The sequence below is a fragment of the Cyprinus carpio genome, chromosome A14 (assembly GCF_018340385.1).
Source record: "Cyprinus carpio isolate SPL01 chromosome A14, ASM1834038v1, whole genome shotgun sequence".
NCBI lineage: Eukaryota > Metazoa > Chordata > Actinopteri > Cypriniformes > Cyprinidae > Cyprinus > Cyprinus carpio.
The window spans coordinates 10,654,036-10,680,412 of NC_056585.1; the positions used below are offsets into that span (position 1 = coordinate 10,654,036).

General features: G+C 35.9%; 1 protein-coding gene across 1 annotated transcript; it reads right to left on the minus strand.

Annotated features, from left to right (window-relative positions):
* Window positions 1-6,013: 6,013 nt before the first annotated feature.
* Window positions 6,014-26,258, minus strand: LOC109060990 (protein transport protein Sec24B-like). Its single transcript, XM_042769871.1, is given in 23 exon segments — window positions 6,014-7,038; window positions 7,927-8,030; window positions 9,609-9,701; window positions 9,794-9,898; window positions 10,477-10,614; window positions 10,788-10,963; window positions 12,320-12,430; window positions 12,539-12,712; window positions 12,831-12,989; window positions 13,084-13,207; window positions 14,124-14,363; window positions 15,847-15,867; window positions 16,517-16,643; window positions 16,718-16,830; window positions 16,906-17,015; window positions 17,293-17,419; window positions 18,057-18,159; window positions 18,291-18,475; window positions 18,558-18,907; window positions 22,732-22,842; window positions 23,652-23,798; window positions 23,907-24,515; window positions 25,984-26,258. Coding segments are annotated over 23 exon segments (3,651 nt in total). The 5' UTR covers window positions 26,093-26,258; the 3' UTR covers window positions 6,014-6,923.
* Between the last annotated feature and the right edge of the window lie 119 nt (window positions 26,259-26,377).

The window sequence follows — 26,377 nt, forward strand, 5'->3', positions numbered from 1 at the left end:
TTCACAGCATTATGTAATGCCCTCCGGGTGACGTCACAGCGCGGCTGAAGCGCCAGAGAGCTTTGAAAGCACCTCAGACAATGAGATCATACAGTGTATACATTATAAACCTGTCAAGAACATGTCCTGGCCACTTCACCTCAAAATAAATAAATAAAACAATAAATAAATGTAGGCCTGCCAATTTTCTAAGGACTGTGATGCAGAAAATACAATATGCAAAAATGCAAAAATAATATTAATAATAATAATTGTATTTATAAGGTATATTAATAAATAACAATAACAGCCCTATATTATTATTGTAATTATTATTATTATCATTATATTTCATGTATTTAACGTACAAATATTTATTTTAATATATATAAAAATATTTATAGTAGAATAGTATAGTACTTTAAAATAATAATAATAATTATTATATTTATTGTATTTAATATAATCAGATATACAAACATGTATTATTATAGATTTAATGTATTTAATATATGAATATTTATTAAATATATGAATAAATGATATATATAGTTTGTTTTTTAGCTTGCTCACATGTTATGTGAAACTCATACGGGCTGTGCAGCAGTTGTCAGCAATTTGATTATATCTAGTCTGTACAGAAACAGCTCTTTTAGTGAAGTTCTGTAATGAAGTTCTTTAATTGATTATCTTTCTGTCTCTCTCCCATCTCAGGTGCTAAATTCAACCCCCGGGATGTTTGTGCAGATGTGTTGGGTATTTCTCCATCAGTGATGGGAACGCAGCAGTTTACAGCACATCTGTTGTGCTTGTTCATGTCATGACTGTGAAGAGTCAGAGGAATGCTGAGCGGTGAGTTCTGTGAAAACAGAAACACATTTCTGCTGTAGAGGAGCCTGCAGGCGTTTGTCAGAGAACACGGATATCCAGACTGCCACTGGACCCTCTGGACTGATTATATATCACTGTACATGCTACACAGTCCCTATAGAGTAAACACACACACACACACACACACACACACACACACACACACACACACACACACACACACACACACACACACACACACACACATCCTCATCCTGTGGAGCTGCATTCTCTCAGCAGGTTGTAACTTATGTAAAAACTTGGAGTTGTTTAAAAGAATGGATTTTCATACAATATGCTTTTTCAGTGCTGCTTTCATGATGATTATATGACGTCTGTGACATGATTTGATCTTCTCCTGTCAGATTCACCTGCTCAAGTGAATGAAACACAGTTGACACTGTAACACCAGTCTCTTGCCACTTGCAGGGAACTACAATTACTACTTCTTTTTTTTTCCTGTGTAGTGTTATTTTAGTATTATTTATATGATTTTATAGTAATTATTAATATTTTACGTTATTATTATGTTTTTCATTTTAAGTTTAATTAAATTTGTTATGTGCTATTTCATTTTATTAGTTTTGGTTCAATATTTCTATTTATTTTTTATTTCAGATTTAATAATTTTAGTACTTCACCTTATTTGTTTAAGTTAGTTTCAGTGTTATTTTAATATAATTGAGATACTATTATAGTATTTATGATATTTTTAATTAGCTTTTATTTAGAAATTTTAATTTTAGTTAAAGTTTTAGTATTTTTTGTGTGTGTTTTTGTCATTTTATGTTTTTTTTTGTTATATCCATATTGTTTTCATTAATTTTAATTTCAGTTTTTGTTTTAGTAGTTAAATGTTGCCTTGGTTTTAGTTTTATTTCAATTAAAGTTTGTTTTATTTCAAGAAACAACAATCTTTGATAGTTTTAGGTTTAACAATAATAACCCTGACAACATTTCAAATTTTTAAGTTATTTTAAGTTAATGTAAATAAATAATATGTATGTATGTATGTATGTATGTATGTATGTTTTAATAGCTTAATTTCAGTTCTAATAATTCTAGTTCAGAATCTAATTCTCCTTAGGATGAAGTTTTCTTTACACAACTAGGAAGAAGCTAATCATATAAAATCCATCACTGTTTTATCATTTGCATTACACTTTCTGTTGCTTTTTTATATTCTTAAAAGACACATAGAAAGTTCACAATACTGAATTGTTATGTAATTGAAAGCTGTAATTTCTAAGTGGTTGCTAGGGTGTTCAGGATTGTTGCTAGGTGATCTGTATGATGTTTTAGATCTTGCTAAGTACTTGTTTACTCACTCGACTCCAAAGCGCCCACAGGTGTGAAAAAGCAATAGTCATGTTTGCCCCCAACGATCAGCTGCATTTATACTTAAACTGTTAAATGCAAATGTAAGCTAAAGAGAAACTGGGTCATGAAACCGATGCTCGTCCTTCACTTTTGTACCCGAACAAAACAGAATCAATGCAGGTGACTTAAAATACTGTCTTTTATTTCTATGGCATTGAGTGTTGTATTGATTCCTGCCCTTTTGGCATCATTTCTCGACCTCCTTTAACCCGAAGTGTTTTTCTGTTGCCTGAGGAGAGGGTGTTGGGTTTGAATGATTCACAGTTTTGTTTTCTGAAGCTCTTTGAAAAGGTTCAGGTAACAGTGTCCATACTTGCTCCTGTGAACACATTCTGGTCCCGTCTCTCACCGGGAGGGGTGTTTTCTGCTCACGCTCTGAAATGCTCTGTATTTAATGAGAGATTTTCATAAGTCAAAATGCTGTTAAACTCGTGATACTGTGTCATTAAGTAATACAGGCGGATGCAGAAGGTCATGCATTTGAACAGTATTATTGTATTTACTGTATAAGGGTGGAGAGGTGACATGTTTGGATAGGGAGGAGATGAGGTGTGGACATCCAGGATGAATCTTTGGCAACATTAGTTAGAGAAAAGATGATTTTAATCAAGTGTGTTTACAGATGCTTATAGTTAGTCAGCAGGGTGGAGAACAAGAGCGCATATTCAGCACATGATTTCATACCTGATTATGTAAACAGCAAACATTCAGACACAATATAGTGAATATAAATGTGTGTTTGAACTGAATCCAATACCTTGAGGATAACATGTGCCTCAAATAGATCAGTTGATTTATCTGCCAATATCTGGCCAGTTTTAATATTTGTATGGATTTTGACTAAATAAAGAGTAAAATTAGCTTTCGTTTAATTTCAACATTTTATGTATCTCAGAGTATAATGTAGAAATATATATAAATAAAATATAAAAAATAAATGAAGTAATATAAATAAAATATAATTAATAATCAGATGTATAATAAAGATCTACGTATAAATACAATGATTCAGCCAATATTTAGTCAATTTTACTATTTGCGTCAGCCAATAATAATGCACACATCTGACTTTTAAGTAATTATAGAATATAATTTCTAAATATGTAAAAAATATTATCATTTAATTTATTACTTAATTTATGAACATCAACAAATTAAATGCATACTAAATAAATATGATCATACTTCTGTATAATATAAATAATAATATTTATTGAATTTAATTAATAATCAACTGTGTAATAATTTAATTTCTAACTGATTATTAACAAAGGATTGAAATAAGATTTTTAAGTTCTTCTTCATATTAGCGTTTTTATCAAACACTGAGAAGAAGAGAAGGAATGAGCTTTTGCTGCTCCATCCTTGACTTCATTTTATTACTTTCTTAATGGATAGCCAGGTTTTCAGTGTAGTTTAAAACATTTTAACTTGTTTAAATCATTCCACAAAATTCCACAGATTCCCCTCCAAAACCATCACAGAAAATGCATGCATAAATAAAAATAATTATATAATTATTATAATTAATATAATGATATAAAATTAGTTTTAAAAAAATCAGTAAAAAAAGGGTTTTGAAACCTTGAGGGTCCACACAATTAAGTGGGTTATGTGAGAACAAATATATTTTCTTTTTTTGTGGAACACTCATTAAAACACTTTTTATCTTTTTATCTATTGGACAGCAATTCCTGTTTTGGTCCTTTGTCCTGATGATTGACATGTAATGCGTAAACAAACATGCATGTGTATGTGTGTGTACACACAGGTGTGTGCATGCATGAAATGTTTTGGAAAAACACTGAGGGTCAGGAAGAGAGCTGATGTGCTCATGTGATCATTAGTGACTCAGGAGTCAGTATGCAGATAAAGATCAATAAACAACACTGACTAGAAGTGAAACACATTTATTTAGTAAATATTGTGAAATTTTATCACAATTTAAAATATCTGCTTATATATCTGAATATATTTTCAAAGGTAAAAGCTGAATTTTCAGCATAAGCGTCACATGATCCTTCAGAAATCATTCTAATATGATTTGCTGCTCAAGAAACATTTCTTACTATTAGGCAATCTGTTGAAAACAGATGTGCTGCTTCATATTTTTGTGGAAACTGTTACATTTTTAAATGGAAAACTTTTAAATGTCATCCTCTGAATAAAAGTAATAATTCATCACTTACATATTATTCAGAAAAGATCAAAAATAGACTGTAAACAGATTCCACGGCAGATCTGACGATGACTGTCAATGAAACCACTGACATTTGTGTGTCTTTTTTGTTGTTGTTGTTTGTTTGTTTTTTAAAGAAACAGCGACATGTTTACTGACCCCTTAAGATGTGACCTGCCTAGGAATCCCGCAGTCTCCCCGTTTCCTGTCAAACAATGAATATTGTGCTCAGACAGGAAATGCCCCCATGTTCTTCTGTGGTACATTTAATGCATAAAAACAACCATCTATCTGTGTGTGTGTGTGTGTGTTTGTGTACAAACAACAGAACAAAATATGAATCAAAATGTTCCACGGAATAATTACAGAGATCTTAGTGCATGTCATGCTGTATCCAAAGCACAAGAAGTGAACCAGAGAGACGAGAAACATGCTTGGAAAACGTAAAGGGAAAATGCGGTCATTTATCTGGACAGGAGGAAGCGTGTGACATCATTCCCATGAAATATCATTTCAAGAATTCTGTAGTGGAAAAGAGATGCTGCCAACAAAAAAAATAAGTGTGTGTGAGTGAGTGTGTGCCTATGTCAGGAGGGCAGCCTATGAAATCAGTACAACTCAAAAAGTCTGTACCACTCAAAATGACCACTTGTTTACAAATAGCCTAGGTTGTGTGGTTCTGAGCCTTGAACATCTTGCTCCATTCACTATATCATATGTAACCACCGTAAAAATATTATTAGTCTATTTCTTTTGGAAGCTCACTTAAAAATCCACTTGGGTCAAAAATCTGAGGGGCACGTGCTTGACGCCTCTGCTCGGGGGCCCACTAAACACGCTACTGGCAGAATGGCTTTAGATGTTCTGAACAGAAAGAATAACGATCACGCGCTCTTTCCTCCTCAGTAAGACTAAACGAAAGCGTTTTGTTTTCCTCTCTGCATTGTTGTTCTATTATTAGACGCCTTTAAGAACAGGAAACAAGAAGTGTTTTGCTTTCACTCTCCTTTGATTATTATCAGTAAGAATAAAGAGTCATTCACACAAATTCCTGTTAATAGTCTAATTTGATACTTGAGATATTTTAACAATTTTTAGAATTGTTAGCAAAAACTATAATATATATATATATATATATATATATATATATATAAAATTACAATGAAAATATAAAAATAAAACAAAAAATCACTAGAACTTAAACTAAAATTACAATGAAAATATAAAACTAAAAGCGAATTCAAAATATTAATAAACACTATAATGGTATTAAATACTATAAAAACAATATATAATACAAAAATAGCACTACATGAAAAAACAGAGTTCTGATGCTGATGGGATATTTTCGATTACATTTTTTTTGTATTATTTAAAAAGTTTCAAACCTCATTTTGAGTTTTGCAAAACATGAAAATAAAATAGACCATCTCTACAAAAAAAATAAAAAATAAAAATAATAAACTGTTTATTTAATTGACCTGCCTGGTTAAATAAATGTACATAAATGCAATAATAAAACAAATAAAAAAATACAACACTTATCCAAAGCAACTTACTGTACAAATGACATCTGCAGCAGACAATGAACCAAACACCCAAAACTAGAATTGTCATTTCATTTTATTCAATAAGCTTGTCATAAATTATAGCACATTAAAATATTTTTTTGTGTTGAGTTACAAAGTGGATAGCAACATTTGTTGGTGGCCTGATCGGTTTTCTCAAAGAAAACAATGCATTGTTAGCCAGGGACGTCGTAGCTTCATTAAACAGTTTCAAGCAGCTGATGCTGAGAAGACGAGAGGAGAGTTCGAGCAGCCACTGTTGAGTCGATGCTGGATGAAGACAGATGAATTATTACACCATCACGACAGACACGCTTTCACATTACATAAGGAGAGGAGGCATTGGGAGAGGGGAAGAGACAGGAGGGGAACAAAAGGAGCAAATAAAGAAAACATATAACAGTACAAAGTGTGCATGAGTGGATGTTTCGCAGTGATTAATAATATGAAACAAAGAGCTCTGAGTTTTGCTTGTATTAATAAACCCAAATACATGCTTACAATGATTGACAATGAAAACAAACACAATAATTCAGTGTGAAACACAGGAAAATAAACAGAAAATGTTTTTCGCTGCATCTGGGTACTCATGTTAATGGCTAAATATGAAAGGGGAGTAAGCAGATGGGAATGATTGAAAACAGCTTGTTCAGTGTCTCTATGTGCAAGTCAAGTCCACAACATTTCATCTTTGTCCTCTGCGCTCTTTTTTTACCATAATAGTCCATTAATCACTGACTTTCTAACTTCTATTATCCTTTAATTGTCTTTAAATAAACCCCGCCCCCCCTCGCCCCAGACGGGCCACAGGCTGTGATTGGCCTGTGGGGCAAGGGGGCGTGTCTCTGCCTCTCTGCGGTCCAATCAAAGAGCTCCCTTTCTAAAGTTGAGCTGCGGAACAGAAGCTATCCTTCAGTCTGGGGCCGGTTCTATGGGGTTCTTCCATTCTACTTCGACATCTGCTGCTGAACGTGAAGCAAGAACTCATAATAAGAGAAGGCAGATTCAGTGCGGTCCTCCACGAGGTGCTGGAAAAAACTGGTCTTGGCCGAGCCGTCGTCCCTGGAGAAAGACAATATTGCAAAAGGATTAAAGTCATGCATAATCAGCATTATTGGCTCTATTTTATTGTAAATGATTTATCTATGCATGTGCCTTCCAATCTATCATCAAAACATAAATCGTGAACATTCATAAAAAAAGCAAATAGGGACCGTCTTTTAAGAATACATTTCTTAATTCTGGTAACCAAAATGTTTCGGGTCCCACTACTATTATGGACCAAAAAAAAACATACTATTAAAGTCAATGGGAACCAAAACTTTTCCCATTTCTTCAAAATTTTTGCTTTTACAGAATAAATTAATTGGTTATTTAAAACTAAATCTATTAAAAACCCGTTTTCTTTATTGAAATAAAGCTTTTGAATTTAGATGAGTTTAACAAATAAATTAAGTTCACATTCTATAATAAAAATAACACTAAAAATGCAATTAATTTCAAGCTAAATACAAATAGAAAAAAAAAAAAGATGAAAAAAGTCACAAAATTACTAAAAGTAAAATTAGAATGAAAACTGAAAATATAACAACAAAACCTCATTCTAAATATTAATAAATATTATAATAGAAAATAGAAAACTATTTTCTTAATTGACAAAATATTTTGGACCATCGAAAATGTTCTCCGCTGAGCCCTGATCACTCGCATTAGATAGAGAAAAAATCCTGTGATGTTTTCCTCCAAAATCTTATTTTCTCATCTTGAAAGACATGGTGCTGAGTAACTTCATTTTTGGGTGAACTATTCCTTTATATCTGAGAGAAAAACTTTCACAGGAATGCAATATGCTGCCCTGTGACTATGAATAACAGCGGCGGAGAACGAAAGATATAGAGATATCTAAAGAACACTGTATGGATTTAGGAGAAACAGAGAGATCAGACATACTTGACCACATGAAAAGCAGGATGGAAGGTTCTAGACTCCAGCAGCCAGGAAATGAACGCTCGAGTTCGCTCTGAATACATCGTCTGCAGCTCAGGGATCTCAGTCTGTAAATCAACAAGAACAACAATAAATGTGTTTTCAATTCATTACAAAATTGCTTCTGTTTTTGTCAATAAAGGTGAAAGGTAAACCACTGTTCTGCGGGCAAAATAAATAAATAAATCAAATTAGTTTACAGATTAAATCAATTATATATGTTGAATGACTGTTTGATTGCCACTGTCCTTGTTAATATATATGTATTAAATCTTAAATCCAAAATACGCAGAAACAGAACTTCTGAAATAAATCATATTTATTTATTGTGGAACTATTATTGTATATAAAGTTTAATATATTATTAAGTTGTTTAAGTAAAATAAAATTAATTTATTAAATTTAAATGAATAAAAATTTATTAAACCAAAAACTTTTTTTAGTTTCCATCAAAAAATTAATATTAAAACACAAAATTATATAAAAATAAAATAAGTTACATGATTTCAATTAATTAGACGTGATTTCTAAAAAAAAAAAAAAAAAACATGATTTCAATTAATTAGACATGATTTTTGGTCACTTACATTTAATTTAAACATTAATTCAAACTGAAGAAAAACTGGAATGGAATGTAGAAAAGGGAAAAAAAAGAATTTGAGAAAAAATATAACTGATTTCATAGGGTCCTAAAATATTTTTTTTTGTTAAATTCTATAAGTTGCACAATTTAAATTAATTAGACATGCTTTCTAAAAACATAACATTTAAAGCAGAATTCATAAAAAAAAACAAAACAAACACACACACAACAAACAAATCCCCAACATAAAAGGAGAACAAAAAACAAATAACAACCATCCCCTGCAGGGTGAGATAGTAAAAAACTACAAACCAACAGTCAAAAACTACAAAACAAATAAAACAAACACAAGAAATCAACAAATGCACAGGCACAGACATTCTATATGCTGATCATAATCTCTTTGACAAATCTCTGCCCTGGAGAGAGAGAGAGAAATAAAAAACATGCAACAACAAATAATCAATTTTGTTTTCATTACCACTGCGCTGTTATTTTAGTATCACTGAAATACAGTTATAGATTCTGGTAATATTTTGAATTAGATTTTATATAGATTTTTTCAATTTCTTTCAAGTTTTCAATACTATTTTCAATTTAAGCTTCTTTAAAAAAAAAAAAAAGTCTATATAATTTATTAAGCTTTAGTTTTAGGTTATGTTATTTCAGTCAATTTTAATTTGATTTCAAGTAATGAACATTTTTTTTATGGATTTAGTTATAGTTAAGATGCCTATATATAAATATCCATAAATTAAAATATGAATATTAATTAGATTAACTTTATGATGTCTGATTAAGCAAGACTTTATGCCAATATGCTTGTGTTTGTGACATCAATGCAATGCGCTTTCTGAAAATGTCATTTTTGTAGCTTAGTGTCAAGTACGTTGTGAGCTTTAGGTGTCTTTTTTTTTCTTTTTTTTCAAAAGAGCCAGAACAACCCTGTTTTCTTTAGGATAAATATGATACACCTTTAACACGACAGGGTAAAAGAAGATACCTGTGAGAAATGGAAAACAGTTCACAATGCGCGCACACACACACACACACACACACTCACCATGTTGGAGGGTAAGGATGCATAATTGGGGTAGCCCAACACGTCCCGTATGAATGTCTCATTACAGCACTTCCCCAACCACAAATACATCACCTACAGAGCAAAGGGCAGAAATCAGGGTGTAGAATTAATGAGAGAAGCTGCCATCTTGATAAATTCATGTGTTTTCACGCAGTGACGCTTACGCTGCCACAGTCCATGAGGAAGGCTCCCTCTCTAGTGAGTTTCTCTGCAGTGAGCTGCAGTAAGGGAGGCTGAGGAATCACAGAGTCATTCAGATGCAGCGCCGCCTAGAGGACAGACACAACACAATCTATTCACTCTATACCACACTATTCTATACTTAAAAAAAAAAAATTGCCTGCCGAAATTTTACTAGCTGCTGTTTGTTGATTTGCCAGCTGTTCATTTTTAGCTTGTTATCTCATGTCCATTAACTAATTTTAACAGATACTTTTGATTAGTTAATGTTAATTTAAACAGTTACCAATAGACTTTACACAGACGAATAAATGCTTCAGATCTGTTTTCATTGTTAGTTCTTTGTTAATGAATGTAAGTTCAATAACGTTGACAAATGAAACCTTATTATAAAGTGTTACTCATTAATGTGTTTGTATTATTGTAGTATGACTATGTTATGTCTTGGCATGATGTCATTTAGGGAGGCTTTTTATCATAAAGCAGTTTGCAGAAAACTAATAATGCTGTCACTAATTAAAGGGCCAGCGCTCCCTGAATAACCTGGGATTAAATCTGCTGCTCAAAGGCTCAGTGGTAACAGATGGTGATAAGGAATATTAATCAGTATGGAGGGACTCTACGATCCTGCACCATTATATTCCACACCCGTATGAATGTGCGGTACCTGTTCGGTCATGTTGTCGATGCGGTACAGGTCTGGATGAACCATGCGCATGATCTGATACAGCGGCTGACTCTTCAGCTCACACATGGAAAACACTCGCTCATCCAGACGGGTGCTGGTGCCAGTCCGCAGAGCTTTCTGAAGGACCAAACACACAACATAAGAAGTATATCAAATGTTAAAAAACAAAAAACAAACAAACTACATCATAAAAAACATCCGCCTCCTTCCTCCTCACACCCCCCCCATATTAAAACAGATTTGATCCTTTTAATGGCTTTTCAATGACATGTGGTTAGTAGCGCCCCCACCTGTTTGAGCAGAGCAAGTACATATAGAGGGAAGAGACGGAGGGCGGCAGGGGTGATCAGGCCGGAGGGCTGGATGTTTGAGCCGTTAGCACGATACGCTGTTAAACAATCCACCACGGCATTAACTAATGCGTCTCTCGCGTCAGACAAACTGGAGGAGATGGAGCGATCGATAGCTGCGAACAGATACAAAGACAGAGACCATGTTTCTAGCAAAGCAAAACCAAACAGTAATCAACCTAAATGATGAAAACACAACTCCATAGTGATTATTGTTTCATTTAAACATCATGTTGGTGAAAATATGCACTCACTAGCGTGAATTAAATTACCTTAAATTAGGGCTGCAACAACTAATGGCAAATCGTTCCGAAATGATGATGTAAACACTTATTAAACACACCTGAACCTAATCAAGCTCATACTAGGTCTGCTAATCAAGGTCTTACTAGGCATACTAGAAACGATGTTAATAAAAGTATAACTAATTTCGATTAACGATTTATCGCATCTGCGCACTTTGCTTGGAAAACATCCTCTTGTCCTGTCACACTTACATTTATGCATTTGGCTGCTGCTTTTATCTGAAGCAGCTTAAACAACATTCTGCGTTTGAGATGAGTTGTCCTTAACACATTAACTTATTTCCATTTTGAAGCTCCCTTTTACATAGGAGCAATTTTTTGACTAAAAAAAAAAAATTGTCAATTTTTTTTCTTTAATATTTCTTTCATTTAAAATAAGTTAAAAATTCAACGTTACACAAGTAATTGTACATTTGTATGAGAGCAGTCACATGTTTTCACTATTTAAGTAAATTAATGACAAAAGTCTCTGGAAACAGAAATGCGTGTTGAATTACAGTAACTGAAAAAATGCATTGCATTTACAGTGCTTGCATTTTAATGCACTGTATTTTCAGGGCTTGCATTTTTGGGGTCTGAAATTCAGCTTGGTTGTATATTTAAGCTGTGAATATTTCAACTAAAAAAAAAGCACTGAATTTGTAGAAGCAAATTTGTAAAGCAAAACAAGTTAATGCAATGCATTTCTTTTTAATTGTTGCATTTCAACACACTTTAGACGTTTAGACCTCTGTTATTAATTTACTTCCATATAACAGAGTATAAATGTAAAATGTTTAAATAAGTGAATGTATGTTCCTCCAACCTTGTACCAGTAAATATTGAGTCTGTACTTTTGTTTCTTTATTATTTTTACAATCTTTATTCTAAATTTTTACTTTCAAAAAGTAAGTTTAAATGCTATTTTTTTTTGCACACAGTCTACTTAAAATACCTTCACTGTAAATAATGGATTAAAAAGTATTTTTAATTCAAATGACTGTTTATTTAAATAATAATTTAAACAGATTAATTGGGGGAAAAATAAAAATAATCTTTAGTTACAGCCCTACTATAAATACATATATACTAGAAACACAATATACACATACTAGCAACAGAACACTGTGCACATAGTATTGACATAATATACTGCAATTAAAATGTGAATGTGTTTGTTCTCCTCACCCATGTTTGCCAGCAGGCATGTGATGGCCTGGATATCGGCTCCAGCAAACACTTCACTCAACTGACTGACCACCGGCAGACACAGAGTGTGCACTCGGATTCGACGTTTACCTGTCAATCAAACACACATACCAATCAAAGGGAAATCCTACACAGTTTGTGGGAGTGCACTGATGTTCTAAAAACGTCAAAAATGGACTAGTGTAAATGCTTGATTACCTTTGCTTGACGTGTAAAGAAGAGCCGCCTGAAAACAAGCAAGTGACGTATCAGCTAAACTCTCCTCGATGGACATCTGCACAGCGAAACCAGAGTCCGGGTTCACGTTGGCCAAAGAGAGCAAATCAGTAGAGCGCACAAAGAAGTTGCCATGGAAAGTGTGGATGGACAAGCCTATTGACCAATCAGAGAAAGTGTCATTAAAAATAAGACCCTACAGATACTGGTTAATGGAAGTGTCAATCAAAGCAACTGTGGCACAGGATTAGCTTGTGTATCTCCACCGCCTTACCTTTAGTGCATCTGATCCTCATGACGGCTTCAAATCCGATCTTTCTGGTGAGGTATCGCTGCAGATCTTTCTGGAATTTCTGGCTCTGCGCAGTATTGTGAACATGATGGAAGGACGGGTAGTAAAAGACACTGCCGGCTGAGTATTTGGACACACATGCTGCACAAGAAGAAAAAAAAAAGTTCATGTTTCACAATTTTAGGACACATATAACTAAGAGCTGAGAAAGAACATTAAGAGTGTGCATGTGTACCTAAAGAAGCCAGGTCTGAGTACTGGGAGCTCAGTAAGAACAGATCCACTCCGATCTGCTGTCCAGAACAGTCCAGAGCCAGTTTCTTGTAAAAGTCTGTAGCAGGACCCAAGTGCTGGACATTCTGAACACAAAAAAGCCAACAAAAACACTCGAACCGCAGAAACATTCACTGAAACATAAGTATCTGTAATTTTAATTTTTTTAATCACAATAAAATATGCATCTAAGATACTTTTAGTTAATTAAATAAGAACACGTTAAACTGCCATACAAGGTAAATTGCAAGTTTATAAAATAATCATTGTGGCAATAAAAAGATCATTGTGCTCTTATTAGTTAAATTGAGTTAATGTTTGTGTTTTTTCTTCACACAGAGAAGCCGGAAGAGTTTATGTTGAATTAAATTCCAGATACAGTTTTACTGAGCAATGAAAATACCAATAATATATATATAAAAAAACAAAAAAGATATATAATGCAAGACCTTTAAATATAAACAAGCCTGAAATACAGACTTCCAGCTGCTCATTTAAAAAGATAAGCAAGATAAAAGATCTTCTCTTAAAACAATCTACAACATAATACAATATTAACACCATAAAGTAAACACTGTCATAATTCATCAAAGGCAGATCATAAAGAATCGCTTGGCATAAATGCATGGTATTAATTGTTTGTGAACTGTGCAACAGCGCCACATTTTGACTTTGAACATGCAGTGCTCAATTTGTTTTAATGGAATCATAAACTTTTAAGTGTAATAGTTTAATAACCACATAAAGCCAATCATTTTTTTCCATCCCAAAATTTAAGACCCCTTAAGATTTCTGTTATACTATTTAAGACTTTTTATGAATTAAAATTTGTCCAAACTTAAAAAACTACAAAAACAAAGAAAATAAAAAAAACTATCCCGTTAAACAATAACTCACCAACAAACTATATAAATGAAAAATCCCCTTACAAATCACTGAAAAACCACCCGTGTTCCAATCACTGAGCAGCCACTGATATAAATGATGATTTAGGAGCGGTACCTTGGTGCTGGATCTGAGGTTGGGGTCTTCCCGTGACTGCAGGAGTCCAGCGCCGAGGGTGGGCAGCTGGGTCTGAAACACAGACACCCGGCCTCCTGTCGGGCACAGGATTTTATACGCCGCCTGCAGAGCCGGAACCAAGCGCGCGGGGGAGTCACGCGATGTGCGATATGTGAACATCCCGGGCAGCGCATTCAGCAGGTCCTTCACCAGCTGCGAGCACATGCACAGACACACTTTCTGTCAGATAAAAAAATCCTCAAAAATATCAAATCTCACATGATACAGAAACAAAAGATGAAGCCAGGAACAGCCCAGGGAAATCGGGAACACAAAACACACAACTGACCTCCCACACACCGAGATAAAGGGTCTTAACATACCCGATGAGAATGTAAGATTCCAACTCTTTGAGATTCACCAACATACACCAACATATTGTCATGAATACATATAAAAAAATCAAAAAACAATCAAAAACAAACATCTCTCAATCACTCAATGCAATGCTCTGTAGGCCTGTTATGAATGCACAATAAAAAAAGCCAACATAGCCTTGTGTGATTAATAAACCACAAAACTGCAATGCAATGCAATAATATCTGTCTGTTGCATGCTCTGTGAAAGCATGGTGCTTTCTGTTTTCAAGGATATAAAGATTTTTCAAGCATAGTTTGAGCAAAACAAGCTTAATTTGACAACAAGAAAAGAACTGCTTGCTAGTTAACCCTTTAACCCACCACAAATATAGGTCCTTCCTCAAAAAATTAGCATATTGTGAAAACAGTTCAATTATTTGTCCATAATGTAATGATCAAAAATTAAACTTTCATCTTTTTAGATTCATGGCACACCAACTGAAATAATTCAGGTATTTTTATTGTTTTAATACTGAGATGTTTTTTGGCATTAAGCTCATGAAAACCCAAAATTCCTATCTCAAAAATGTTAAGCATATTTCATCCGACCAATAAAAGAAAGTGTTTTTTAGATACAAAAAAAGTTCAACCTTCAAATAATTATGTGTCAGTTATGCACTCAATACTTAGTCGGGGAATCCTTTTGCAGAAATGACTGCTTCAATGCTAGTCGTGGCATGGAGGCAAATCAGCCTGTGGCACTGCTGCATGTGTTTCTGGATGAACAGGAATGCTTCGATAGCGGCCTTAAGCTCATCCAGCGTGTTGGGTCTTGCGTCTCTCAACTTTCTCTTCACAATATTCCACACAGAATTCTATATGGTTTTTCAGGTCAGGAGGTTTGGCAGGCCAATTTAGCACAGTAATACCATTGTCAGTAAACACCATGTACCAGTGGTTTTGGCACTGTGAGCAGGTGCCAGGTCGTGCTGAAAAACGAAATCTTCATCTCCATCAAGCTTTTCAGCAGATGGAAGCTCAAGTGTTCCAACATCTCCGGATAGTTAGCTTGCAGTGACACTGCCCTTGATTAAACAACAGTGGACCAACACCAGCAGCTGACGTGGCACGCCAGACCATCACTGACTGTGGGTACTTGACACTGTGACTTCAGGAATTTTGGCATTTCCTTCTCCTCAGTTCTTCCTCCAGACCTCTGGCCACCTTGAGATTTCCGAATGACATGCAACAATTGCTTTCATCCGAAAAAAAGTACTTTGGACCCCTGAGGCAACAGTCCAGTGTGCTTCTCTGTAGCCACAGGTCATGAGCTTCTGCAGCTGATATTCTGTTCAAAGGCACACGCATGTGTCACGCGTGGGGCTCTGGAGGTTTCTACTCCAGACTCCAGTCCAAACTGCTTCCTGCAGGTCCCCCAAGGTCCTGGAAATCGGGTCCTTTCTCCACCCAATCTTCCGCAGGGTCCGGTCACCTCTTCCCCTTGTGCAGCGTTTGTTGCCATCCTTTTTCATTCCACAAGACTTCCCACTGATGGTGCCTTGATACGCACTCTGGGAACAGCCTATTCGTTTCGAACTTTCTTTCTGGGGTCTTACCCTCTCGCTTGTAGGGTGGTCAATGATGGCCTTCGGGACAGCAGTTCAGGTAGGCAGTCTTACCCATGATTTGCGGTTTTGAGTAATGAAAACCAGGCTGTGAGTTTTAAAAAGCCTCGGAATCTTTTGCAGGTGTTGAGAGTTAAGTAGTTGATTCAGATGATTAGGTTAATAGCTCGTTGAGAGAACCTTTTCATGATAGTACCAAGTTTTTGCATATATAGATATACACCAACACTCAACTTAGTACTGTTCTAGTACCAAGTTTTTGCATATTTTAGAGTAACAAATTGCACCAGCGTACACTGAGGTCAAAATGCGTACCTGCTACTCAAAATGTGTGCTGGTTGGCGTTATAAAACATTGCTGATTACTGCCAAAATCAGTGAACAGAGAAAGAAAAGTATGAGAATCAGACAGGATTACCATCAATATCAGACACCACCAGCATCTGAGGCTGAGAAAGACCCTCCTGCAGGTTATAGAAGTGGACGGTGCTGTCAAACGTCACAAACCCGATACGTGTACGAGTATCTCCGGGCAACCTGAGAGAGAAACATGCATGCGTGGTCACATCTGAGCTGTGTGACACACATTTCATCAGCTGTAAATATCTCACTTTTCTAGGTTGTCCAGAAATGACTGGCAAAACACATTCAAGTAGCCCGACTCCACAGCATTATGAGACACATCCAACACGAACAGGTACACAGCAGGCTGAGGAGGCCGAAGCTGGAGACAGAAAGCAAACGTCAAATAAAAAGCAATCGTAGCATTAAAGTTCTTTGAAGATGGGAAAACGCTCACCATGTAATCAGAAGAGGCGATGAACTCCACAGTTGAATTCTGGACCTCTGGTCTCTTGTGAGGCTCACCGTATGAACGAGTTACAGGATTATACATGAACTCATCAGGGACTGATTAAACAGAAGACAATTCATCAGAACATATCGAAACCCCCAAGAACATCATGTTAATGTGAGAAAAACTGAATTTAATAATAGCTTATGGTACAATAACTATCATTTAACAACACATTTGGATGTTCACGGTTCTCTAACGTCAGTTAATGGTCACATAACATGCATTGTTTATTTTAGTTTGATGTTTTTATGATTCGATTCATTTCCTTCATTAACCCCAGTTTGAGAAATCCTAAACCAGACTAACCAAACACACCTCTAAAACTCTTACCATCATTGACTCTGTAACACAGATTACACTTCCACCTGCGCTGATCCAGAAACGAAACAAAAGGGTTTATATATGTCCGACATGAACGACAACGAACTATAGTGTTAGAGGTGATGACTGGTAACTGCTGCAGAGACAAAGAAAGAGAAAGAGAGATAGAGAGAGAGAGAGTTAATGAAGAGAGAATTACATGTTCTAATGGCGTGTCAGTAAAGCTCTAGATAAGACAGTATGACACCCGTTTATGACACTGTTATCTGTTATTCAGACGCTTTCATATCAAAACCTGATAAAAACTGTTTACCCTCATGTGGGAACTCAGAGTGAAATTTACTGAAACATATTAAATTTAAAATAGCTGTTTTCTATTTAATATATATTGTAAAATGCAGTTTATTCCTGTGATGCAAAGCTGAATTTTCAGCATCATTACTCCAGTCTTCAGTGTCACATCCTTCAGAAATCTTTCTAATATTCTGATTTGCTGCTCAAGAAACATTTCTGATTATTATCAAAGTTGAAAACAGTTGTGCTGCTTTCTGTGGAAAGAGGGATAATTTTTTTTTCCAGGATTTTTTGATTAATAAAAAGTTCACATTTTTGTAACATTATAAATGCATTTAATGTCACTTTTGATCAATTTAAATGCATACTTAGTGAATCATTAATAAAAATAAAAATAAATGTATTTTTGAATGTTGGTGTACATCTATAACTACTACACACTACATGATTTGAGTTTGATTTGTGCTTTCTGCTCCTACCGTTAAATCTCTGAAGGGATGCAGCAGTAATCCAAGAGGCAGACGAGCTTTATTCAACAGCGCTTGAGTCTGGGGAATGTTAGTGAGTGTACAGCGAAAAGTGCTGGAAGAGAAAGCCAGAGAAAGATAGAGAAACTGTTAAACAAAAACAAAGCTGCTTCTCTGTCTGCACCAGTTGTGTGAAACCACAACCTCCTACAATCACAAACACGTGTGTCATCTCTCTGCTCTTACTCGGGGCTGCAGTTGACCTTGCGCAGGTCGCTGCTCAGGTTGGGCTCAGGTGGAGGTGTGCGTTTGGGAGGAAGGATGTTTCTCTCCTGGAGTAGATTCACAGGTCTCAAGCTTTCAACCTCCAGTTCAGGAACGCCGCCGAGGCCTCCTAACACTGACGACAGCTCAGAAAGAGATGGGAAAGGCTACAAAAACACAAACACAGCCATTTAATAAACCTCTGCCTAAATGACACTGATTTTCTGAATCACAAACTAGTGTCAATACCTGGGAGTACGGCTGGTATCCTGGTGGGTTGTACCCTCCTTGAGACGGGGAGGAGTCTGGCCTGGGGGCGGGGTTTTGTTGGTAACCAGGATGCATGGTTGGATAATTGTATCCGAAGGGTGGAGCTTGTTTGGCAGGAACACTAGTTGGAGGAGCTGCAAGATCTGATTGAAGAAAGAGAGAAAGCCCAGATGAACGTGTGTTAGCAAATCATTCAAGGGTTGATCTGGCATGGAGATGTCTTAGTGAGCATTGTAAGGATGTACCCGAATAACCACCGCCCTCTAGAGACTCATAACTGTTGGGAACCGGAGAGGCGCTGCCTGTTGTTGTCGATGAGCTGTCTCCACCTGTGAGAGTTTACAAACAAACAGGCAAGAGGGATGAGTAGTTTAGGACTGTTCTCATTTTCATGCACACAAGCAAAAAAACCAAAAAATCAATAATTCAGAAACATTTCAACTAAATCACTAAAAAACACCGAAACAGACACATCAACTTTTTTTTTGCAGAGGTCTCTGTGTGGCATATTATGTCCTGAAATAATATGCTTATTAAATAAATAAAATCACATTAAAAAAAACCAAAACCTAAAAAAGCTAAAACTAAAAGCATTTATCATTAAATAACTCAATCAGACACTAACAAACTCGATTCGTTCAAACGGCTGATTCATTGAAGAATTAAGTAAATGGTTCTCTCTATCAGTGTGACTTTGAATCATTGGTTCACGCTATTCATTCAAAACGAGGATTCATTTAGAAACTACACACCGCTGTGTTGCTTCGCTGTGTAGTTCTGCGGTGGCTTTGTAGGTAATATTTTCGTTCGCAAAATTGAGCAAAAACACACAATATTAACTTCTTATACACTGAACTGTTGTATAAAATCACATTTGCACTCTTACTATTCGTGCAAAAACAGCACTTGTGTGATAATTGCTTATCGTTATTTAAATATGAGACAAAAACCCATACAGGAGGATTTTTTTACCCCAATATATTGCATTTTAGGGCATTTATGGAGTTGTTGCCCTGCATCATGTTTGTCAACAGTCACCTGTATGAAATGTATGATGACGTACAGGTCTGGGGGCGGGGCCAGTGCGTTAACTGCATTAAAATATTTTAATCGCCTTATTTTTGTCATAAGTAATTAAGTTAACGTATACATATATACACATACACACACGCACTTAAATATTTAACATTAAAATATTATAATATAGCAAATAGCTTTCCCTTGTAAGTATATACGCAAACATGCATTCATTTATATACATGTATATACATATATGTGTGTGTGTGTGTGTGTGTGTGTGTGTGTATATAAACTCAATATCGCACAACTATTGGCATTAGTGAATAGTAATTGGCAATTGAAACCAGTAACAATCTTAATTTCATGAACTATTTCATACAAAGTAAAACCCCTCACACACCTACCCAAAATCCACACAGAGCACGTTCCACTGCTCTGATGAGGTGTATGTAATTTAAAGATAAATTTGCTATTTACTCTCTGCTATTCAGTGATATATCAGAATCAGGACTCTTAGAGAAGACAATAATCCTCAGAGCTTAACCTAACACTAATCCTCCATAACCCAACTGAAACAATACTAGACCAGAGAGAGAGAGAGAGAGAGAGAGAGAGAGAGAGAGAGAGAGAGAGAGAGAGAGCGAGAGAGAGAGAGAGCAGAGAGAGAGAGATGAGATGAGAGAGAGAGAGAGAGAGAGAGAGAGAGAGAGAGAGAGAGAGGGGCTGTGATTGACCAAGCAATCGTTCTCCTGCGCTCAATCTACTACCTCACTGGATCAGCAGCCTGAACTCAAGAACAGATTGAGAATGAAACATCCACACAGAACATAAGTGGACACATGAAATTTTAGTTTGGGTGCCTGGAAAACAAAAACAAACCCGAGACTCCCTCTCGAGTCCAAGAAGTCAAAGAAAGAAGCGGTTTCACTCAAGAGAGGATGATGAAATCTCTGGAGTGTGTGATGAATTGATAGCAGGCTTTAACATGACACATCCAAACTCCCAGTGAGAAAACACAGCACCCCAACACACACTTCATAATGAAGAGCTAAAAATACAATCTGCCCACCACACTCTCACACACTTCTGTACGAAGCAGGAGCAAACAGGGTTACTAAGATTTCCAGTCCATTAGCTGGAGACTGAAAAAGTGCCTGAGCTTATACAGCGATTCCGGAAAACTCTTCGATCCGGCCGAGTCTGCTCTGATTTCACAGCTGAATGATGATTGTATGACCGTGTTGCTAGAAAACCCAACCAATGTAAAATTAAATCAGCATCCTTAGGGGTTATTTAAAAATACTCACTACAGTCAAAAGTTTAGAATTAAGATTTTTAATATTTCTAAAAGAAGTTTCTTCTGCTCACCAAAGCTGCATTTATTTGATCAAAATATATAATCAAATAATCAAAATTACTTTTTTACTGTATTTTGATCAAATAAATACAGCAAGAGTGTTTGTGTGTGAGTGGGCGAGTGACTCTCAGAAGAATGGCATGAAGAGTTTGGGGAAGAATCTCTCTTCATTCCTGTAACAGGTTCTGTGAGAAGTGTTTTTGATATCCAAATTTTGACAACAATGATGTACTTCAGGTCTGAGGACAAGCAGAAAAAAGAGATGGGGAGAGGGAGAGCGATCAGGACCCTCAGGGGCCGAATGCTGGCAGTGAGTGTGCATGTCTGTACAAGATGTTTTGGGAGTTTGTGTGTGCTTACATAAAGGCATTTGCATGTGCAAGTAAAAAGGGCATATCAGGATAGTATTGAATGCCTGAATATTTATATATATATATATATATATATATATATGATTATATATATATGATATCCAATTTTATCCTCATGTAAAGCGATATATTCTATCTCAACTGGCTGACTTTTTTTTTTTCATTTGAAAAAAAAATGAAACCTTATTTTCTCACCACTCTGTACGTTCAACTGTATCCCCATACATACAGAATGTAGGGATATATACTAAATAGCAAATCTCAACTGTTAGATTGCTTGTATCATCACAAAATTGAACTTCATCACTGTTCAGCTCTAATCTGCTAAATGCGACTTTAAGGCATGAGGATGTTAAGATAATATAAACATTAACATCAAGATTTTCTGTAAAGCTGCATTGAAATGTGTATATTCTGAGAAGCACTAAACAAATAAATTTGACTTGACTGAATAACCAATGAAATTTGACAATTGTACAATACAAAAGTGTGCGCCCAACTTGACTGTCCAATGTTATGAATAAACTAAGTGATAGCAACAACGACTTTTAACGTCTCCCTTTCTGAATTATTATATATTCGGAATACAGAAAAAAGTGCATATTAACCATATTTATTTCCACAACAATAACTGGACGCCATATGTTGCATTTTCTTCCTTAATTAACGTATTGTAGAAATAACAATATGACAATTCAGAGCTGTTCATGTTTTTTAACATCATTATTGTTTTCCATGACAAAAAGATCCATGTACAGTTTTACTGTTACTGACAGAACATCACATTAATATTAAAATATCCTATCAATATTTTATCACATTAACTCACCACCAAAATCTCTTGCAAATACTAAACATGTGTATATATATATGAAAATATATATATATATATATATATATATATATATATATATATATATATATATATATATATATATATTATATTATATATATATATATATGTATGTATGTATGTATGTATGTATATATATATATATATATATATCATATATATATATATGAAATTACTAAATACTTATTTAAATCTTCATTAGCAAATACTATGCAGTACACTATGGTAATCATTTCAAACGTGTACACTTGAAGAAGCTCAGTGAAGGTCATCAGAAAAGCAAGATGAACACACTAAACAAGAACACAGACTGTATGAATGTGTGTTTATGGGAATTTGAAGACTTCAAGTGAATGAATAACTGGCAAGAATGAGACATGAAACTTGAGGAGCAGTTAAAGACAGCAGAACGTGTGTAAATTCATGTTCATGTTAATCATTTTAAACGGGAGGCATAGGGATGGAAAAATACCGAAATCTGGGACAGAGTGATGAAGGAACATCAAAGTGAGAAAGTGTGGTGAGTAGAAGAATGAAAAAGCGAAAGCAGACCTGCTTCCTCATCCTCCTCATCCTCTTCCTCATGGTCAGAACTGGATGAGGAGTGATCGCCCGCGGCCGAGCTAACAGCGTTATTCACCCCACGGTCACCATACAGCAGCCCTGAAATACAGCAACCATCAGAGACAACAGACTGGTTCAGTACTGAGAGAGAGGACCAGAACTGAGCTGGAGTTTGCGCTTCTACTACCCAAATCACACAAGGACACTAACAACATGACCCGAAAACTAACAACACATGGTGTGGGAACAGAGAAAGCAAAAAAGAGAGAGATGAACGAGTGAGAAAACCAAGCAGAATGAGAAGACAGACTCTCTGTTGACACGTAAGAAACAAAACACGTGTTTAGCTAAAGAATCATCAGAAGAGACGAGACCTGTCAGGAATGACACACTAACAATCATAATGATGACTGCAACAACAAATCCATGAAAATACACACGGAACATAGCTGACAAGGACACTTTACAGCACTAATGCAGTTTTTGGCAATTTTATATATATATTGCCCACCCCTAATCATCATCATTTATACTCATATATAATCATAAAGGTTTTGGCCAAATTGTGCAGCCCAGCAAACCTGGAGCTTTTTTTTTTTTTTTTGAATGCCTTTTAAAATTGCAAGTTTTATCAGAAAAATTACAAATAGTTTTGCTTTTATCCAAATTGTGCAGCCCTAGCAAGATGCGTAATAAAATGCATTTTTTTTTTAAATAAAATTGAGATTTTTTTTTTATATATATAAAGAAAAATTAAAACAATGAACAGATGAATTACTCAATATAGTATATAAGTACTGATCTGTAAAACAAACAAACAAAAAAAAAAAAACACACAAGTAATGTCAAAATACAGAATACTGAAGCGGATGACTGTCTATTCAGGTGTGAAAGTGGATCGTTTGTACCTGGATGGTGTCGTGGCGAGGAATGCACAGAGGTGCCTGGCGTTCCTGAGGGCGGCCTCTCTTTATCAGGGCCCTGTGAGCTGGGAGGGGCTGCGGAGTAATGATGGCTCATGGGATTGTGGAGGTTTTGGTCATAGTGTTGTTGAACTAGAGATACATGGGATAATACACAATCAATAAAACTGATCCAAGCATGTTACATGTGTTTGCTTCACATTCTGTTGCATGAACATACATCATGAATTCAAACCGAACCTGCATTTGATTGGCCGTTGACAGTGGCTGTTTGGCTGAGAGGCGGAGCTCCATAGCCCGGGTGAGCTGGTGTGGGCGTGGTCCCGATCCCTTGAGAATACTGTTGCAAAGAACTCTGGGTCGGTGGCATTACTGTAGAAACGGGTAGCTGCTCAGCGGCGGTTTGGGAGGATCTCAGTGTGCCGTACTGGCTGCTCCCAGGGGCTGATGGGTAAGAAACGATGGGGTACAGCGGGGCGCAGAGGTTGTTAACACTGGATGCTGGCACCAAGCTGGGCTGCAGCTGCTGAGGTTGGGGCTGAGTTTGCCCCTGTGAGGGGTGACTAGATGTCTGTCTGTAATATCCGGCTGGCATAGTGTACGGTGCAGTCTGCTGGAATGACTGTCCCGGGGCGGTTGAGGTGGAGTACTGATGCGTTCTTGGTGGTGGTGCTGGACATGGTGACAGCCCTGAGCTGTTCTGGTAGTAGTTCCCACTATACCCTGTGCTCGAAACTGGGGTTTTGCCGGCAGGAGAAGCACTGTGTCCCGACACGGTGGGGTAAGCCGCGGGCAGAGAACTATGGTAGCTGGGAGCTGGATACATGGCAGGGTACGTCTGTCCCGGACCTGGCAAAAACAACAACATGAATTTTATCTGTGCTTTCAACACGATTCAAATGATATGGAAATGTGACGTGTGTTATCATTAGAGAAATTATATGTTTTATACAAATTGACCTGCGAAAAACAACAGCAGGTAACACTTGCATCAATTTTCATCTCCCTTGCAAATAAGAAGTGTGATGATAATACCACGATACTGAATGACTGCCATATTCATATACCATTACTAAAACAATTGTTTTTTTATTTTTGATTACTGGAAATAAAATAAATGTTAAGTGCAAACACACACATATAAACACACACACAAACACACACACACATACATACATAATATATACGTATAATTTATATATTTATTTTACATAAAAATGAGAAAAAAATATTTTCTCATTTTCATTTAGTTTAACCTATGTTAAACAATGACAAAAACAACAAAAAATATATAACATTTTAAATTATATAAAACATTCAAAATGTTAATGAAAAATATAATATAATATAATATAATATAATATAATATAATATAATAATAAACACTGCATGGAAATCCATGGCACTTTAAAGAATACCATTTTATTAACATGTCAAAAAGATTTTTAACAGGGATTTTTCCCTGTCTTTAAAATACTAGATGGCAATAAGACAACATGCACATGTTACTCCATGTTACATATTAATTATTCCATGTTACATATTAATTATTCCATGTTACATATTAATTATTCCATGTTATTTAGGTTATACAGTTTAACGGTAACATTTTCAAATGCTATTAACATGTTAAAGTACAGCTCACATTCATATAACCTCAAAAAATGCAGTGGATTACATTAAAGTCATGTTTTGAGAAATTAAACAATAACTGTTGGTTATTTGTGAATATCTAGTGAATATTTATCACATTCTGCGCCAGATCTGCGCAATTATGCGAACTCAACTTACAACTAATAAAATCAGACATACGATCGAGACAGAGACATATTTAAGTTCCCAATTCATATCATCTAAATGACAAAATCTTAACAGATTAATAACCAGGACCTTCAAGCCTTTAAAACGAGAAAAACAACCACCAAGTTACCTAAACTAGCCGCTAACGGGCTAATGACAGGAGACCGGATCACACTAGCTTTAATCTTCATTAAAACACACCGAGAGCTACTCTATGATTTTAAAGACAGGTACAGAGACGTGTTCCTGTAATGTGTGATCTGTAGCGGTCGAAGTCTCCACCCCAGAGGCGCAGATGACAGGTGCTTCAGCTCGGCCTCTGTCCCAGGCCTTTAGTTAGTTAACCTCTCTGAGCTTCATCAACTAGACTCGGGACGAATTTTAGCATTTGGCGAGTTCGTTTAGCCGTTAGCATTTTAGCTTAACATGTAGCCAGTAATCTTAGCATTTGAATGTGATATTCGCGTCAGCTTTAGCATGTTAGCTCAGGTGGTTTCGCTTTAATCCGGTAAATTACCGTTCTGACAGGGCGCCGCTATCCCCGCCGCTCCGCCTCCGTTTTGTGTTGAATTCATGCCGTAATTATTCACGGACGAGTTCGGATTGGAGTAACTCTGTGTGGACATCTCTATCCGAGTGGTCGAGGGGTATAAAATATACTAGGATATATCTCCAATATACGACGCTGTCACCAGCTGTGGGTCTCCATCGACCTGCCCACAGCTGAGCGGAGGGTCTAACGGTGCTGATCACGGGCCCGTGAACCCAGAGATCAACAGCAACGAGCGCCAGCCGCGTCACTCACAGCTCTTCAAAATAAAAGCGTTGCAAGACAAATACATACATAAATAACATGAAATTAAAATAAATAAAATAAAATATATAAAGTGATATAAATAAAAAAATTTATA